Here is a 12130-nt window from a genome sequence, read left to right on the forward strand (position 1 = left end):
TGATAAAGGCCTCATCTCTAAAATATACAGGGAACTGAGTCAAATTTATAGGAATACAAGTCATTCCCCAATTGAGAAATGATCAAAGGATATGAACAGGCAGTTTTCAAAGGAAGAAATTAAAGATATCTATAGTCAGATGAAAAAATGCTCTAAATCACTATTAATCAGAGAAATGCAAATCAAAACAACTCTTAGGTACCACTTCTCTCCTTTCAGATTGGGTAACATGACAAAACATGAAAATGATAAGTGCTGGAGAGGATGTGGGAAAATTGGAACATTAATACATTGTTGGTGGAGTTGTGAACTGATACAGGCATTCTGGAGAGCAATTTGGAACTATGCCCAAACAGCTATAAAAAGTGTGCATACCCTTTCACCCAGCAATACCACTTCTAGGGCTATATCCCAAAGAGATCACACAAGTGGAAAATGGACCTGTATGTACAAAAATATTTATAGCAGCTGTTTTTGTGGTGGCTAAGAATTGGAAATCAAAGGGATGCCCATCAATTGGGGAATGGCTAAACAAGTTGTGGTATATGAATGTAATGGAAGACTATTGTGCAATAAGAAATGAGGAGCAGACAGACTTCATTATAACCTGGAAAGACCTATATGAACTGATACTGAGTGAGAGAAGCAGAACCAGGAGATCATTATACACGATTAGAGACACACAGTATCTGTTGGGACTAACTTTGATAGAACTGACTCCTCTCATCAATGCAAGGTCCAAAAGACTCATGATGGAAAAAGCTGCATATCCAGAGAAAGAATTATGGCGTCTGAATGCAGACTGAGGCAAACTTTCGCTCTCTTTTTTTTCCCTTCTTTTTTGGTTTCGTTTCTCCTTTCTCATGATTCATTCCATTGGTTATAATTCTTCCTTACAAAGATATCTAAAAGAAATAAAATGAAATTAAGGGATGAGAGAGCAACATACTGAGAGAGGGAGATAGGGAAAGATAGAATGGGGTGGATTATCTCGCATAAAGGTGGCAAGAGGAAGCAGCTCTGTGGGAGGAGGGAAAGGGCAGGCGAGGGGGGAATGAGTGAACCTTGCTCTCATCAGATTTGGCCTGAAGAGGGAATACCGTACATACTCAGTTGAGTATCTTACCCCACAGGAAAGAAGAGGGAGGAAGATAAAAAAAAATAAAAGGGGGCGGGGATGATGGAGGAGAGGGCAGATGGGGGTGGAGGTAATCAAAACAAACACTTTGGAAAGGGGACAGGGTCAAGGGAGAAAATTCAATAAAGCGGGATGGGTTGGGAGGGAGCAAAATGTAGTTAGCCTTTCACAACATGAGTATTGTGGAAGGGTTATACATAATGATACACATGTGGCCTAGGTTGAATTGCTCGACTTCTTAAGGAGGGTGGGTGGGAAGGGAAGAGGGGAGAGAATTTGGAACTCAAAGTTTTAAAAACAGATGTTAAAAAAAAAAAGTTTTTGCATGCAACTAAAAAATAAGATACACAGGCAATGGGGCGTAGAAATTTATCTTGCCCTACAAGAAAAGAAGGGAAAAGGGGATGAGAGGGGAGGGGGGTGATAGAGGGGAGGGCTGACTGGGGAATAGGGCAACCAGAATATATGCCATCTTGGAGTGGGGGGGAGGGTAGAAATGGGGAGAAAATTTGTAATCCAAACTGTTGTGAAAATCAATGTTGAAAACCAAATATGTTAAATAAATAAATTTAAATTTAAAAAAAAATAATTCTTCCTTACAACTGGACTATTATGTAAATAAGTTCAATGTTAAGGTATATGTAGAACCTACATTGGATTACATGCCGTCTTGGAGGCAGAGAAAATTTGGAACACAAAAACTTGTGGAACTGAATGTTGTAAATTAAAAATAAAAAATAAATTTATTTTTGAAAAAAAGAAGCCAATTATATTGATACAGTTCAAAATTTTTTAAAAAAAATTTATAGACTGTACCCTCCAGCCCCAAAACCTAGGGGCTATAGACCCCAAGTTACTAACCTTTGAACCAGATGTTTGTCAGCATCTATTGAGCATTAATTTTGTATCAAGAATTATTCTTCGTAAAGTTGGAAGATGTGACTATTCTATACAGAATGCAAAAAATAAGTATTCAGGGCTTGCTGAATAACATCTAAGTTGTATAATTTAACTTTAAAATACCTATTAACCAATACACCAGAAATGGAAGGGGAAAGCACTTAGTATTTTTAATCTGGTACTTTATTTGTACTTCTAGTCCACAAAAAGATAGAAAAGTAAAGATATATTCACCAAGGCAAATGTGCATTACAAAATTTTTCCCACGAACTATCTGGGTAGATGCAAGGTCAGAAGACACTGGGGAACATGGAAGTGGTTTCAAGGCGTTCTCAAATAGAATCAGAGTGTAATTTGGCAGACTTGGAGGCAGGAATGTTTTAAGGACCTTAGAACATTTCTGGTCCAGAACCGTAAACTCTGGGCTAAACTAAAATTGTACTGCCCTACAAGTCTCCTATTAGAAAACAATTACTCTTAGAGAGGAAAATGGCAGTTAAAAGATCTAACTAGGGGCAGAATTTTCTGCTTTTGTGCCCCATCCTAATTTAGCTCTGCCTTTCCCCTTCTTTCTATAAATAATAACATTCCCTTCATTCCATTCAGAGTAATAACTGGAAATAGGCATGAGTAGTCATTGATGAAGAAGATATTTTCTTTTATCTCTTTCCCAATATATTCCTCCCTTCTGGAAAAGTTAACTGGGCCACACAACAAAAAGAATTAGAACAATCCTTTACTGATAAAAGAATTTAATGAATTCTTAGAAAAATGTAATCTACCTCTTGGAAAAAAAATGTAATTCTTCAGAAAGAAGATAAATTAATCATCCTGCCTAACTGCCAAGACTATGAAAAAGCAAATTAAGGACAATCTCCATTTGCTTAATAATAATACACTAGAGAAAACAAAAATTATTGACACTATTGGTATAAAGTAGTGCTTTGGGATATATACAATCTTTAGAACTGGAAGGGAACTTGGAGGCCATTAAATGCAACTTCATCTTTTTACAGATGAGGAAAACAAAGCACAAAGTGGTTAAGTGGTCTGCCTAGGGTCACAGAGCTAAGCTAGCAAGTGTCTGGAGTGATATGTGAACTCAGGTCTCCCTGACTCCCCGAGTCCAGGCCTCTATCCTCTACACTACTTCATGCACCTAGAAAAGAAAAATGGAGAAAAACCCCTGCCTTTCACAGCCAGCTTGTTGCCAATGCCCTTTAATTTCATCTTTACAAGATCTCTCATACATGCCCCCTTCTGTCCTATGACAATGCTACCACTCTAGTGCGGCCCCTCATCATCTCCCAATTCTACTTTTGCTATAGTGAGTCTGCCTGTCACAGAGTTTCTCTCCACTCTATTCTCCATTCAGTTGCCAAAGTGATTTTCCTAAAACGCAGTGCTACCCCTTTCAACATTAGAAGAATTAAAAAAACTACTGACACTACTGGCAACTACATAGCACTACTATGTAGCTTTTTTCATCTGTCTCTTTGGCTAGTTTTGGTCCCAGTGGCATAAAAAGAGCTTGCACTTTGGTGAAAGAAGTGAACAGAGAAAAACGCAAAGCTGTAACAAGGCCTGGGCAAGCTATAAAATGCAGTTAATCAGTGCTATTTTTTTTGCATGATTTTAATTCTTGGAATGCACAGTTTATTAAAAAATATGCAAATAAAAAGTTTAAAAACCTGATTAAAAAGCAGGAGAAAAAAAGAAAGTGAGGAAGGTTCCGGCATATTGGGTATATCCTGTGGCAAACTTATGGGAGGACAAGTTACACAACATAGATAGGCATGAATGTGTTAAGATCTTTAATATTTGACTCTAAACGTGCAAAATATTGCCAGGCACTGTGGTAGGTGCTTGGGATACAAAGATAGAAACAAACTAATTCTGTTGCTAAAGAAACTTACATTATATTAGGGAAAACAACATGAATAGAGATAGCATTGTAATAGAAGGGAAAGAACATTGGCTTAGGGTCAGAGGACCTGAGTCTGAATCCTGCCTCTGATTCATGTAACTTTGCTACTTTAACGCCTCTAGGTCTGTTTTCTCATCTGTAAAATAGGGAATTGGACTATATCAAGAGTGGGGAACCTTGGGCCTCAAGGCCACGTGTGGCCTTCTAGGTCCTCGGGTACAGCCTTTTGACTAAGTCCAAGTTTTACAGAACAAATCCTTTTATTAAGGGGATTTGTTCTGTGAAGTTTGGATTCAGTTAAAGGGCTGCACTTGAGGACCTACAGTGCCACATGTGGCCTTGAGGTCATAGGTTCCCTACCCCTGGTCTATATGTTTTCCTAAGATCCCTTTCACCTCTAAATCTATGATCCTACAAAGAAAGCACAAAATAAATACTAAATAATTTCCAGAGAATGGAAGGAGAGGCCACTGTCAAGGGGGAATTGGAATGGGTGTTTTGTAGGAGGTGGAATGAGAAGAAGTTTTACTCTGATCATACAACAGAAACCCTGGATTCTTTTAGGCTAGGTCAGCAGAATAAAAAGTCTGGTCAGTGCTATCAAGATGGAAAGGAAGTGATCATTGTTATAATCATCATTGTAATAACTACCACTTAAATAGTCTTAAAGGGTTTGCAAAATCCTTTTTACAAATCAGTTACTTGAACTTGTCTGAACCCCAATCTAGCTCACTCCAGAAATATGCTTTCTTAGGTTTATTGTGAGGTGATACATACTCAGCTGAACAACCCTGAAAAGACAATTTGTGAATTTGTGGAAACATGAGGTATGGCATAGCTTAGAAAAATTAAGGGATCAGGCCTCTATTGGGATTTTATTTAGCACCAGTTAAGTACCAGATACAGTAGATGCAAAGACCAAAATAGAGAGAGTGGTTACCATCAAATAGCCCACCTTTAAAGACATCATACTTTAACCTGGCCAAGTTGCCCAGGCTTTTTTCTGGTCAAATTTCCTCTATGACTTTAATATACGTGTTTCCTATATTTAACATAAATGTATTATGTCTTTAACATATGAATATGTGTATGTATATATATAGTGTAGTATATAGTCAATGTTATGTTGCATAGTCTATATATGTAGAATGACTATATATAAAACATAGAAATTTAGTGTATACATATATATATGTATAGGTATGTTTCTGTATATATATATACATATATATATACACACACACATATATGAAGAGAAAGAGAAACATATGTATGAGTGTATGCTTGTATATAAAGGGTAGGACTTCACGGAAATAAAAATGAACTTTCATTAGATCCATCCCAACCCAAAGGGTTAACTCGCAGATTTGCCTTCTCTATAGCCAGGAAATCTCTGCCTTCATTCGAGACCCTGATAAACACTTGCTTTAGCGTCCGCAGCCGCGGAGGGGAGCTCCATGCCGGGACTGCTGGACCACCCTGGCACAAGTTCAAAGGTGCGTGAGGCAGGTTTCGGAGATGCCAGGAAACAGCGAGAGGGCAGCCTCGCCAGCTGGCACTGCCCAGGGCTCCTGCGAACGTGCCCGGCACTCGTGCTACCATGGAAAGAGCGCTGCCACGTGCCTCAGTTTCCTCCTCTGTAGGTCTGGGCTGCTTCACTTTCCTTGTGTCACAGACAAGCCTAAGGACCCCTTCTCACAAATAGCCAGTCACGTTAGAGCCTAAAGCCTGGACTAAGCTGGAGGGGCTTGAGGAAGGAGGCCTGCTTCTCGCACCTCGGGCGGGCCTCGGGTGACGTTCGGTCCCGGCTCTGGGACCGGCAGCGGCTGGAGGAGGCTGCAGGGAACCGTGCTTCAGCCCCGGCTTTCCCCAGGCCCGCCCTGCCTCCCAAGTTTGCCCTCCCTTCCTGCCCTTTTCCAAAATGGCGGCGGCGGCGACGACGCCGGGGCCCGGAAGCCCCACCCCGCCCCTCCTCCTAGCGCAACCGAATTCACCACCGCCCCCTCCCCAGCTCGCGCTCGGGGGTCAGAGGCGACGCCGTCGGCGCGTCCGTTTCCCGCCACAGTCTACAGGAAGGCAGGGGGTCGGCGGGGCTCCCCGCGCTTCTTCCTCGTAGCTGCAGCCGCCGCCGCCGAAGTTGCAGCTACCGGGAGCTGGGCGAGCCCCGGGCCGGGCAGTGACGCTCCGTGACCGCTGCGGCTTGCCGGGCGTGGGTGTGGGCGAGAGAGGGAGCGGCCGGGGGCTTCGGGCCGGACCCTGAAAGGAGAGAAGGAAGCCGCTGCTGCCGCGGCCCCCGGGAGGGAGGCGGGCCGTGCGATTGTCTCCTCAGCCCGGCAGTCGCCACCTCGGGAGCCCAGCTCGGGGCAGCCCGCTCCGCGCGCCCTTCGGCAAGATGCCGTGCGGGGACGACTGGCTGAACCACCCGCTCGGCATCGTGCAGGGCTTCTTCGGTGAGTGGGGGGCGCCTCCGAGGAGGGCTCGGGGCCGCCAGGCTCTGCCGCCTCCTCAGGGTCGCGTTGGGGGGGACCCCCGGGAGCCTTAGGTGTTGGAGGGAAATCCTTGGTGCCCGGGGACTGGGGAATTGGCGTCCCCAACGGCCCCGGCCGCGCAGCGGGCGACCACGCGCCTCTAGGCTGCCGCGCGGTCCGGGCTGGGGGGAGCCGTCCTCGGGGGCCCATTTCCCGGGGGTGCGGGCGGTGGTCCCGGGGTCCGGCGCCTGCCCCCCTACAGGGGCACGAAGTACCAGAAGGCGGCCGAAAATCGGCGAGGGTTGTAGGGATTTCTTGGGCAAGGGCTCGTAAGAGGTTAAGACTGGAAAGCGTTTACTTAAGCGGAAAGCCCCCCAAGTTCGCCCCCGACCTTGTGCCACTGCGGCCCGGTGTACCCCGACAGGCTGCCTCTTTTACTGGGGACCTAGATCGCCTCGGGTTCTGCTGTGTCTAAGGTCGGCGTGGTTGGGAAAATTAATTTGGGTTTGTTACCACCGAACTAGAAACTTTGAGCCTTCAAAAAGTGTGTTGCCTCTGTTCTTTTTAGTGTCTGACTCTCCCTGACCCGATTTGGGATTTTCTTGGCAGAGACGCTGGAGCCGTTTGCCATCTCCTTCTCCAGCTCATTTTACAGATGAGGAAACTGAGGCAAACAGGGTGAAGTGACTGGCCAGGGTCACCAGCTAGTATCTGAGGCCAGTTTTGAACTCAGGAAGTGGAGTCTTCTGTACTCCAGGCCAGGCTCGCTACCTGCCGCCCTTGGGAATCGAGTAAAGTTTAAAAATAAACCGTTTTGAACATTTTGCGGTACCATAGACAGAGGCAGTGAGACGGGCGGGAATGGAGTGCTGGGCGGGAATGGAGTGCTGGACGTGTCAGGAAGACTTAGGGTTCAGTTCCAGCCTTAGACATTTACAAGCTGTGTGACCCTGAGCAAGTCTATTGATCTTGAAATGGGGATCATAACCTCTATCTCCCAGGGTTCTGGTGAGACTGAGATAAGATTTGTAAAGCAGCATATAAATGCTAGCTATTGTAGAGCTCACTTATCTTGAGGTCCTTTATCAGGCTACCTCAACTATCCACAACAGAAGTAAGTAGGAAATAAATTTTAGAAATAATAATTGAAATAAAACCCACAAATTTGGAGGAGATCTTGAGGGCTGGGGGAATATTGACAGTTTGTTTACTTTTAATTTGCTGACAACTAACTCATTTTCCCAGACTACAACAAAATAGAAGCAGCACACCATGACCATCTCCACATCTCAAAGACAGGCACTGAAAACAGGTAGACTTAACAGCTGAAGTAAGGGAAGAAGCAGGAAATCTATTTTAAAACTGACAAACTCAAAATATAGTATTTGCGGCCCTTTAATGAAGGAACTTGCTGTCTTAACCTCTTTGGGTCTCCAAGGGCATTAATCACTCTAATAAAGAAGAGTGTAATAGTTGACATTCTTAATGATGACCCTGAGTAATTAAAGCAAAAGTTAACAGAGACATATCTTTAGCACACTGTATTTAGAGAAGAAAATGTGTCACATTTTAGGATTTCCACCAAAAATGATTTTTGGGTTTTTTTTTTTTACCTTACATATACAAATTACATATACATATGCACACATATGGATAGATAGATGAGAATATACTTATTCTCCAAGATTCTGGATAAATTAAGTTTGTTACTATATACCAAAGATTTGATTATACTTTTGTCAAATCATGTTGTCTTTGTCACACAGAGATGTGCATTTCTCATAGCATAGAAAGCGTACAATGTTGATATATGGTGCCATCAGCTTTATAACAGAGTTCAACAGTGTTTTTAAAATTCCATGGATTATTCATTGTATAGCAGTTATGAATAAAACAGTATCCATGTTAATTGGTCTTAGCATATTAACAAACCAAAAATTATTATTTTTTTGTATATGTTGCAGTTAACACTATTGAAGGATGGTGGTTTCCCAGTTTCTTCTTGTCATGCTGTGATAAAACATTGTTTCAATAATAGATATTTGTTAACATAGATAATGTGGCATGAGAATAGTTAGGTATATTTCTAGTCAGTCTCTGGACAGGAGAGAATTATTTTGACTGATAAGTGCCTAAACATAGAGTAACTGTCATTTTAGTCTTTAAATAATGATTTTTTCTTGTGGTCACAAGCAGGAATGTTGAACAGAAAGTTTGAATTCAGTCAAAGGGCCACATGTTCCCTCCAGAACACAGGTTCCTTGCTTCTGGAACAAATATGGCAATTTTTTTTTCTTGGTCCTTAACCTGTGGTTTTATCACTGTAACAAACTACATCTGCAACTTAAAAAGTTAACTTCTAGGATTTTCCCATGAGTTACAGAGCTAGTATGAATCAAAGGATGTAACTGAACCCAAGTCTTTACAATCCCAGCACCAGTCTACTTTCTGTTATCCAATGCTGTATCCGCACATTGCTATATTTAACCCAAAAGAACCCCAGCTTCAAGAATCTAAAAGACTCTTCAAAAACTCTTTCTGACACACACTGACTTTGATCCTAGGCAGATCACATCTGGGTTACCCCAGCAATCCTCTAAAATCATTAAATTGCAAAATAATAACACATTTGTTGACCTGCATTGATACAGTGAGTTTTTACCTCAATAAATGTCCTCCACTCCTATGACATCACAGGTCTGTCCCCATCCCCCCCCATCTTCAATTAATGAATTTATGTTTTAGGTAGAGATTTGGGTTTGTATTTGCCAGATGAAGTGATTAATCTCATATTTACGAGATTTCCTTTAGACCTTAAAAAAGTCATTATCAGTATTCTACAGTTTTGATTGAGTAGGGTGTCCAAAGTTGGGAAACCCCTTCCACTCATGTCAGGTTATAACCCTTCCATTCCCCATCAGAGTTGAGTGAATTATTGCCTAAGTGCCCACATTTCTGTTAAGCCTCTCTGAATTTAGCTAGGCCTATCCTCAGGTGACAGTGACAAAATCTGCTGGGTCCAAATTCAAAACCTTTCTAGTAGGTGGTGGATCTGCCATGGCTTGAACTTCCTTGACCAATTCTTCAAGTACCCTGGGGTCACTGCCAGAAGCTAACGAATAGGTGCTTTTAATTTCCATTGTGGGGTGGTTTTGTATAAGGAGATAAATGTTAAAAGCCACCTTCTTTGATGAAACGTAGCCATGTTTTCTTAAAGGGCTCTAAAAAATTTTACTTAGATTTTCTTGTATGAAATTCTGATAATACAATGCAATCACTGATCAGTTTTTGACTAAATGTAAAAGTTTGCAATGTAAAATGAAACTGAATTAAGAGAAGCATTTTTAATTTAACAAGTCACTCTGAGGTAATTTATCTTCTGATGTGATAAGGAAATACCATTTCTCCCTGGGTTTTTTTGCTGGTTTTTTTTTTCACGTAGATGAAGTCTTATTTGTGCATTGAGACTGCTCTTTTAAGTATTTGGTTTTTTGGAAAGACAAGAAACCCTTCCATTGGTTGGGATGATTTCTTAACCTTTTTTCTCAGGTTAATGGACCTATGTCATTATATTTACAAAGGTAAAATCCAATTGTAAGAGAGTAGGGACATCCAGATTGTTTGACTGCTGTGGAATTTTGATACAGGAACTAAAAAAAACCCCATACCTTCATGCAGATTTATTTCCATATCTGAATGCTCTATTAACTCCGTCAGTGGTCTTCTTGACTCCAGTCTCTTCCTTCACTTTAATTCAATCTATACACTGTTGTTGTAGATTAAGTTTAAGAAATAGACTGTGATAGTGTCATTCCTCTGCTGAGAAATGCCCACCCATGAGCTACCCATGGGCTAAAGGATCAAATTCAAACCTCTCAGCCTACCACAAATTGCCCTCCAAAACCCAATCTTGGCCCTATTTCCCAATACTCTGTCACTTTCTGTAACTCCACATCCTTTCTCTTTTCTGAGACAGCTTGTCTCTTTCCTTCATGAAGCTTCCCTGTTACTCTTTTCTAGCAAACGAGCCTTTATTTTGTACTACTGTTTGCAAACCCCTGTTAGGCACTGGGCTACAAAGACAAAAGGAAAGCAAGACCCTGCCCTAAAGGAACTTTAAAGCACCTGCTGATTTGCTTCAGCTTTCATCTTTCTCTCTTCTTCTGCACCTAATATGACACTGTTTGTAGTAGTTATTTAAAAGCTCAAGTTGTACTCTCTTTGGATACCTTTTCATTGTCTGACTCACCTGTTTGCTGTACATGACAAGCCTCCTTAAAGAGACAGAGGCTGCTTCCCTCAGACGATCAAGAGGGTGCTGTGCCTTTAACTGAAGAGTGTGAGCTTTTTAAAAAAAATGACTGTAAGGATCTTACATAATAGCTTCATGTGTGAGGCAAGACTGATTCTTTGAGCTAGCTGCAGTGAGTTAAGTGGATTTATGCTCTATTCTATGTACTGGAATACAAGTAAGAAAAGGAAATTGTCTTTGTCCTTAAGGAGCTTATATTCCAAAAGGGAGAGATACCAAAGGGTAGTGGTGGACTGAGATGGATAGGTAGCAGGGCTTCTACACTCTTTCCAGAAGCAATAATTGTGTTTTTTAAATTGCTTTTTATTTTTTAATTAACAGGCATTTACTTTCTTTCCTTCTCACCTACCCCGCCCCACCCCCAAAAAGAAAATAAAAAACAAAACCTTTGAAACACATGCGCACACACACTCTTAGGCGATACAAATTCCCATATTGGGCATGTCCAAAAGGATCTGCATCTTGAATCAGGAGGTGAGTAGCATTCATTACCAGTCCTGTGGAATCATGATTGGTCAAGCAGTGGTAGTACTGTTGTGTGGTCAGTACGCATGATAGGTTGCAGAATGATGAAGGGGAGGCAGGGGTCAGATGACTGGGCTGGTTAGATGCAGTGAGCTCTCAAGAATCAGCACTGCCAGATAGCTGGAGGTACATTGAATATTATATACAAAATGTTTCTTCTGGTATCTGTTACTGTAGCATTTTCTTTATACCAAAAATGCTTAGATGACCATCACTGCTTTTGCTTTCTCATCAACTATTAAGTAGTAACTTAACAGGGCCCTATAGGATATTATAGCCAGAAAATATATTAAGATCCACTAGCCCAATCCTTTCATTTTACAGATAAAGCAAGGCCAGTAAGATGGCCTAATGTCCCACAGTTAGTAAGTGGCAGTGCTGGGACTTTGACCTTTAGAACTTTGACCTTCCAAATAGTGTTCTTCTTACTATACCACTTATCTATGACATTTTATAATTTACATAGTGCTTACTTCACAATAGCTCTATGAGGTAGCTTAGGCATCATTACCTTATCCCAGTTTTGTAGATGAGGGAACTGAGGCTGAGAAGTTAACTACAACTAGTCTGTGATGATAGGTAGTAAAGAGGAGCCAAGGGGAGTATAGGATCATTTATTTAGAGCTAGAATGAATCTCAGATATTCTAGTCTGAACCTCCCATTCTGTAGATGTTCTGTTATTAACTACCAGTGACATGCTGAGTCACTGCTTTAGTTTGTTCATCTTGCAGATGAAAGGATTTCTTGTATCCAACTCCAGGATTCAGTGGTAAAATAAAATGTCCAAGAATTTAAAAGACAAGGTGGAGTTGGGTTGCTAAAGTTTGCTGCCTTGCTTTCATCTTTTAGTTGAGGACAC

At 41.7% G+C, this 12130-nt stretch overlaps 1 protein-coding gene across 3 annotated transcripts in view; it reads left to right on the plus strand.

Annotated features, from left to right (window-relative positions):
* The first annotated feature begins 5963 nt into the window (after window positions 1–5963).
* Window positions 5964–12130, plus strand: part of LOC118828985 (minichromosome maintenance complex binding protein) — a 34236-nt gene continuing 28069 nt past the window's right edge. The window contains exon 1 of one of the 3 annotated variants that reach the window (XM_036735905.1): window positions 5964–6415. In XM_036735905.1, coding sequence (XP_036591800.1) covers window positions 6358–6415 — 58 coding nt within the window. In that variant the 5' untranslated portion in view covers window positions 5964–6357. Of the gene's footprint in view, window positions 6416–7208; window positions 7225–11202; window positions 11220–12130 lie in introns of those variants that run through there. The other 2 variants (XM_036735906.1, XM_036735907.1) reach the window with 2 other exon arrangements.

This window comes from Trichosurus vulpecula, chromosome 8 (assembly GCF_011100635.1).
Source record: "Trichosurus vulpecula isolate mTriVul1 chromosome 8, mTriVul1.pri, whole genome shotgun sequence".
In the NCBI taxonomy this organism is placed as follows: Eukaryota; Metazoa; Chordata; class Mammalia; order Diprotodontia; family Phalangeridae; genus Trichosurus; species Trichosurus vulpecula.